At 40.7% G+C, this 7,766-nt stretch overlaps 1 protein-coding gene across 1 annotated transcript; it reads left to right on the top strand.

Moving 5' to 3' along the window:
• The first annotated feature begins 5,903 nt into the window (after positions 1 to 5,903).
• LOC116820460 (olfactory receptor 14A16-like) lies at positions 5,904 to 6,833 on the top strand. The gene has a single exon (XM_032772933.1). It carries the CDS (start codon positions 5,904 to 5,906, stop codon positions 6,831 to 6,833), a length of 930 nt encoding a protein of 309 aa, XP_032628824.1.
• Positions 6,834 to 7,766: the final 933 nt, after the last annotated feature.

Here is a 7,766-nt window from a genome sequence, read left to right as displayed (position 1 = left end):
AACCAAACTGTACCACAAAACATCTACGGATAGAAACTCCATGCTCTAATAATAAGACTATAGCAGTAGGGATATATTGCCGATCACCTGACCAGGATGCTGATAGTGACTAGGAAATGCTCAGAGATATTAGAGAGTCTGTAAAAATAAAAAACTCAATAATAATAATGGGGGATTTTAACTATCCCCGTATTGACCTCACGACGAGATGCAGAGATAAAGTTTCTTGACACCTTTAATGATGGCTTCTTGGAACAGTTAGGCCTGAAACCCAAAAGAAGAGAGACAATTCTTGATTTAGTCCTAAGTGGAGCACAGGATCTGGTCCAATAGGTAAATATAGCTGGACTGCTTGGTAACAGAGACCATAATATAATTAAATTTAATATTCCTGTGGTAGGGAAAACACCAGAGCAGGCCAACACTGTAGCATTTCATTTCAGAACGGAGAACTACACAAAAACGAGGAGGTTAGTTAAACAGAAATTAAAAGGTAGAGCGCCAAAGGTGACATCCCTGCAAGCTGCATGAAAACTTTTTAAAGACACCATAATAGAGACTTGGCTTAGATGTATACCCCAAATTAAAAAATACATGGTAAGAGAACCAAAAAAGTGCTACTATGACTAAACAACAAAGTAAAAGAAGCAATGAGAGGCAAAAAGGCATCCATTAAAAAGTGGAAGTTAAATGCTAGTGAGGAAAATAGAAAGGAGCATAAACTCTGACAAATGAAATGTAAAAATATAATTAGGAAAGCCAGAAAAGAATTTGAAGAACAGCTAGCCAAAGACTCAAAAAGTAATAGAAAAAATATTTTAAGTACATGAGAAGCAGGAAGACTGCTAAACAAGCAGTGGGGTACTGGACAATCGAGATGCTAAAGGGTGATAAGGCCATTGCAGCCAAACTAAATGTGTTCTTTTCATCTGTCTTCACAGCTGAGGATGGGAGAGAGATTCCCCAAGCTGAGCCATTCTTTTTAGGTGACAAATCTGAGGAACTGTCCCAGATTGAGGTGACATTAGAGGAGGTTTGGGAACAAATTGATAAACTAAACGTTAATAAGTCACCAGGACCAGCTGGTATTCACCCAAGAGTTCTGAAGGAACTTGAATGTGATTTTGCAGAACTACTATCTGTAGTCTGTAACTTATCATTTCAATCAGCTTCTGTACCAAATGACTGGAGGACAGCTAATGTGAGACAATTACAGGCTGGTAAGCCTGACTTCAGTACTGGGCAAACGGTTGAAACTATAGTAAAGAAAAGAATTGTCAGACACATAGACAATGTGTTGGGGAAGAGTCAACATGCTTTTGAGCAGGTCAACAAGCATATGGACAAGGGTGATCCAGTTAATATAGTGTACTTAGATTTTCACAAAGCCTTTGACAAGGTACCTCATCAAAGGCTTTTAAGCAAAATAAGCAGTCATGGGATAAGAGGGAAGGTCCTCATATGGGCTGGTAACTGGTTAAAGGATAGGAAACAAGGGTAGGAATAAATGGTCAGAATGGAGAGAGGTAAATAGTGGTGTCCACCAGGGATCTGTGCTGTGTAGCTTATAGGATTAACCTGCTTGCTTGTATGTGCATATATATCTTTTCTTATAGGTTAAGTATTTGGTTTATTGAAATAGGGTTTATAGATTTATAGTAAGTTTGGCTGTAATGCACGAGACCTACAGGCCATATCCTGTATGTTAAGCTAAGGCAAAGTTAGCATATCTATATTAAGACCTTTTATTCAGAAAGCAAAGTTGACCTTTATCAATAGATAAAGTACCCACGCCTATGTCTAAGACCAATAGACAATGAAGAATGGCATAGGGGATTTTTCAGTGTTGTACTGTCATAGCATACTTTCCTCAATCTGAACCTTAGAGTCCAAAAATGAGGTACTAGCATGAAATCCTCTAAGCTTAATTACCAGCTTAGATCTGATACACTGCCACCAATCAGAACTCTGAGTGTCTGATAAACTCTGGTCTCCCCAAAACCTTCCCTGGGGACCCCCAAGACCTAGACCCCCTGGATCTTAATACAAGGAAAGTAATCTCTTTCCCTCACTAGTGCCTCTCCTAGGCTTTCCCTCCCTGGGTTACCCTAGAAGATCACTTGGATTCAACTCCTTGAATCTTAAAACTGAGGCTTTCCACCTCACCCCTCCTCTCTCCCCTCCCCCAGAGGCAATACAGATTCAAGCTCCGTGAATCTACAACAAAGAGGAAATGTATCTTTCCCTTCTCCCCGCCAATTCCCTGGTGAGTACAGACTCAATTTCCTTGAGCCTCAACCAGGGAAAAAATCAAACAAGTCTTAAAAAGCACAACTTTTAATAAAAAAGAAAGAAAAAAAGTACAAGTTATCTCTGTAAACTAGATGGTAAATATTACAGGGTCTTTCAGCTTATAGACAATAGAGAGAAAGCTTTCTCCAGCAGAAATACAATTTAAAATACTTTCAACAAAATACACATTAAAACTCTACCAGCCAGATACACAGTTGCAAATACAGAAATAATCAAAAGACTATAACCGCCTTGTTACTCAATACTCACTATTCTGAATATATATGAGACTGTATCATGGAGATTGGCAAGAAACCTGGTTGCACCTCTAGTCCCCTTCCAGGACTCAGAGAGAACAAAGCAAAGCTCAAAAACCACAAACAAAGGCTTCCCGCCACGGAGATTTGAAAGCATCTTGTTTCCTGATTGGTCATCTGGTCAGGTGTTGTTTATTAACCCTTTCCAGGTGAAAGAGACATTAACCCTTAGCTATCTGTTTATGACATGTACCCACAGACTTAACAAGTACATCACCAGTGCGTACATACATGTCATCCATACACATATACATACAGCCTATGGGGTAAGTGTACCCTGACATTTCTGTAGGTGAGGAATGGAATTTGGACATAAGAGGAAGGATTTCCAGCACTTGCCCTATAGAGGTGACACACTTCGATAGAGTGCTCCATTCTCACTCCATCTCCATTTCTCACTTACTCCATTTCTGTTCTTACTTATTCTATTTCTACTCTATCTCTCTATCTAGTCTATCTATCTAGGATAACTGCTACTATTAGTAGGCTAAACTTGTTCTTCTTAAATTTTAATTTTCAAGAGAACTAGGCTAAGCTTGGTTTCCCTAAGTTTGATTCCTAGTTTGTTTATTAGGTTTTGATTTTAAGTTTAAGTTAGTCAGGTAAACCCTAGTCAGCTTTGATAGCTCTTAGCATTTTCTAAGCACTGCATCCCTCACTCAAGAATTGAGAAATCTGAACTGCAAGGCTGGCCCTGTGTCTCTTGCAGCCAGGTTATCAAGGAAGGGTGTGAGTATCTTAACCAAAGCTTTGTTGCATATGATACTATAGTAGCATATGTATCTTCTGAATAGCAGTAATGCAATTGTAACTTTGTAACTCTGGTTATGTTACCATTTAATTACTATTATTGATTTTAGTAAAAAGTCTTTAAGACTATATCTGTCTCAGTATGAGCTTCCTGTCATACCCCCGATGGTCCTTTGTAAATTCTGTGGAGCCTCATTCAGGACAAGAACTTTTATCTTCTGATCAAACAGATTGGTGAGCCTAAAACCCATACTAATTAATATTGATTATAATAATCATTGATAGTATTAATAAATTAAAATTAAATAAGAATTAAATTAATAAATTAAATTCCCATATTATCCAAATTAATATTATCAATACAACCTAAATCAGGCTACAACTAGCGGTGTTCAACATATTCATAAATTATCTGGAAAAAGAGGTAAACAGTGAGGTGGCAAAATTTGCAGATGATACAAAACTACTCAAAATAGTTCAGTCCAAAGCAGACTGTGAAGAGTTACAAAGAGATCTCACAAAACTGGGTGTCTGGGTAAGAGAGCAGCAGATGTAATTCAGTGTTGATAAATGCGAAGTAATGCACATTGTAAAACATCATCCCAACTCCACATAGAAACTGATGGGGTCTAAATTAGCTGTTACCACTCAAGTAAGAGATCTTGGAGTCATTGTAGATAGTTCCCTAAAAACATCCACTCTAAGTGCAGTGGCAGTTCAAAAAATCAAACAGAATATTGGGAATCATTTGCAAAGGGATAGGTAATAAGATAGAAAATATCATATGTCTTCTATATAAATCCATGGTATGCCCACATCTTCAATACTGCGTGCAGATGTGTTTGCCCCATCTCAAAGAAGATATATTGGAATTGGAAAAGGTTCAGAAAAGGTCAACAAAAATTATTAGGGTTATAGGATGGCTTCCATATGAGGAGAGAATAATAGGATTGGGAATGTTCAGCTTGGAAAAGAGATGACTAAGGGGGGATATGATTGAGGGCTATAAAATCATGACTGCTGTAGAGAAAGTAAATAAGGAAATGTTATTTACTCCTTCTCATAACACCAGAACTAGGAGTCACCAAATGAAATTAATAGGAAGCAGGTTTCAAACAAACAAAAGGAAGTATTTCTTCATATCACACACAGTCAACCTGAGTAACTCCTTGCCAGACGATGTGAAGGCCAAGACTATAGCAGGGTTCAAAAAGAAACTAGATAAGTTCTTGGAGGATAGATCCATCAATGGCTATTAGCCAGGATGAGCAGTAATGGTGTCACTAGCCTCTGTTTGCCAGAAGCTGGGAATGGATGACAGGGAATGGATCACTTGATGATTACCCGTTCTGTTCATTCCCTTTGGGGCACCTGGCATTGGCTGCTGTCAGAAGACAGGGTACTGGTTTAGATGGACCTTTGGTCTGACCCAGTACGGCCGTTCTTATGCTCTAAAACAAATGGCTTTTCACAGAAGTCCCCAAAATCCCCAATTGTCCATATTTTGGAATCTGGGAAACAAACATTTTCAGCTAAAAATTGCTGGAAACTGAAATTTTCCAGCCTAAATTCACCCCAAAAACATGGGTTTTCAGTTCAGATAGATAGACAGATTGAAATATATTTGAAGATAGCTGAGATTTTCTATGAAAATGTGTTTAATTGAATTTGCTTTGAAAACAATTAAAGCAAACAAATTCTGAGCACCCTTAGTTGGAAACTTGGCCTTAAGAAAGACTCGGGAAAGCTAATACTGACTAATAACAGAATTTGTTTTGTACAGACTAGTGACTTTAAATTCAGGGTGTGAGTGGAAACAAGCATCCAAAGCCTGTAGACCCTGGCATGGAGGACAGATGGACTTAGTGATGGTCAAGAGGGCCAGAACCCAGACCTCTTGTTCTAGTACCATATCCAGTGTGCATTATACTGATGCCAGATTCAGCAGACCTCCATGTTGTTCATAAAAAGAGACCATGGGCAGCGAAGGTGCTAGGCCAGGTTTATTATCAGCAAAGCACTGTCCTAGTGCCCTGTCAAACAGGTCACAGGGACACTAACATATAGAGTCCTGTGACAAGACTTAGTCAACATAGCAGGATGCTGTCCACTCAGCCGCTACAGAGGTGCTCCTCCTATGACTTTTCCTTTAATACATTGAGTATCACCCTCCAGATGTTGCTAATTACCAACCCTACACCTGGTCTGAACAAAATTTCCTCATCCATTATCCCGTCATCCCTTCCTTGTCTCTACAAGGGGTCAGTGTGTTCATTTTACAATCTCTTGGGAATTCATGTAATTACTCGAGAACTCTGGGTGTTCCTGTACCAGCCTCTCTGGTCAGGAATGTGATTACTTCGTTAGCCAATACCTGGTGTGTTACTATTCTGCCAAGGCAAGGCCTACTTTGGTTAGCAGCCTTTCATTCATACTGTTAGTGGTGCCTAGGGCTCCAGCAAGGCCTGCACTGATTGCAATGGACCCTGACCACTGACTTTCTCCTTCCACCCACAGAGAGCACACAATGAACTAAGAAAGAAAATGTCCAACCGCACTACGGTGACCGAGTTTCTTCTCCTTGGATTCTCTGACGTTCGGGTGTTGCAGGTTTTGCACTTTGTGGGGTTTCCAGTGATGTACCTGGTAGCACTAACTGGGAATCTCCTCATCATTACAGCTGTAGCCCTCAACCACCACCTTCACACCCCCATGTACTTCTTCCTGATGAATATGTCCCTCCTGGACCTTGGGTCCATCTCCACCATCGTCCCCAAGTCCATGGCCAACTCCCTCATGAGTACCAGGTCCATTTCGTATTATGGATGTGTTGCCCAAGTCTTTCTCTTCCTTTTCTTTGCTACAACTGAGCTCCCTTTACTGACCGTCATGGCCTATGACCGGTACATCGCCATCTGCCAACCACTGCACTACGAGACAGTGATGAACAGAAGAGTATGTGTGCGAATGGCAGCTGGCATCTGGATCAGTGGGGTTCTCAATTCTGCCCTGCACACTGGGAACACGTTTGCAATAATCTTCTGTGGAGACAATGAGATGGATCAGTTTTTCTGTGAAATCCCCCAGCTACTCAAGCTCGCCTGCTATGACTCCTATATCGGTGAAACTGGAGCTATTGTGGTTAGCGTGTGCTTTGCCTTAAACTGTTTTGTTTTAATAGTTGTATCATATGTTTTGATATTCAAAACGGTGCTGAGAATCCCCTCGGAGCAGGGCCGGCATAAAGCCTTCTCCACCTGCATCCCTCACCTCACTGTGATCTCTTTGTTTGTTTCCACTGCTAGTTTTGCCTACATTAAACCCACCTCTAGCTCAGTCTCAGGTCTGGATCTCCTGGTGGCTGTTCTCTATTCTGTGGTGCCGCCCATGATGAATCCCATCATCTATAGCATGAGGAACAGAGAGATCAAAGCTGCCCTGCAGAAAATGATTGGGTCAAGGCTATACTCCTAAAAATAAATTGGCCATTTTTTCTCCCATGACCATTGTCTCATTCCATGTTTCTTTATGAATGTAATCAACTGATGACATTATCATTTCCATGAGAACATAATGTACAATCTGTTTATGCACATTGAGGTATTTACACTGGTAAATATCTAGAAAAACTCGACTTAGGTCAATGGAGTTACTATAAATTTACACCTGTATAAATAAGATCAAAATCTACCTCCCTGTCCCCTTAAATATCTATCTATCTATCTACACCCCAATCTATCTATACACCCCTATATATCTTGCAGCCAGAGGGAACAGAGAATAGACCGGAAAATCTCACCATCGCCAGGAAAAGGCATGTCTACATAACTGGGGAGTCCTTACTGAGAAGAATAGACAGGCCTGTAACCAGAGCTGATCCAGAGAACAGAAGGGTGTGCTGTCTTCCAGGTGCTAAGATACGGGATGTGGACCTGAGGCTGAAGAGGATCCTAACCAGAGTGGGAAAAAATCCACTGATCGTCCTTCATGTGGGAACAAATGATACAGCTAGATTCTCACAGGAACATATCAAGGGAGACTATGCCAGGCTGGTGAAGACGCTTAAGGAAATCAAGGCTCAGGTAATCTTCAGTGAGATTCTGCCTTTTCCGAGAGAAGGGGAACAAAGGTGTGACAAGATTATGATGATCAAAGGATGGCTCAGGCAGTGGTGCTATAAGTAACGCTTTGGGGTGTATGGCCACTGGGAGGCATTCATGGACAGAAGACTGTTCTACCGGAATGGACTTCAGCTGAGTAATGAGGGAAATAGACTTCTATAAAGGAGGCTGGTACAACTGATTAAGAGAGCTTTAAACTAGGAATTGGGAGGAGATGGTTGGGAGATGTCCAGGATTTTAACACTGAGAGGGAAGAAAATGAAGCAAGAAAGAATACAGCCGTGGG

This window comes from Chelonoidis abingdonii, chromosome 14 (genome assembly GCF_003597395.2).
Source record: "Chelonoidis abingdonii isolate Lonesome George chromosome 14, CheloAbing_2.0, whole genome shotgun sequence".
In the NCBI taxonomy this organism is placed as follows: Eukaryota; Metazoa; Chordata; order Testudines; family Testudinidae; genus Chelonoidis; species Chelonoidis abingdonii.
The sequence above is the reverse complement of the archived record's forward strand: the minus strand, read 5'-3'. Positions and strand labels throughout refer to the sequence as shown.

Excerpts from the sequence above, each read along its gene's own strand:
- LOC116820460 (XM_032772933.1), top strand. The coding sequence starts at position 5,904 with ATGTCCAACCGCACTACGGTGACCGAGTTTCTTCTCCTTGGATTCTCT.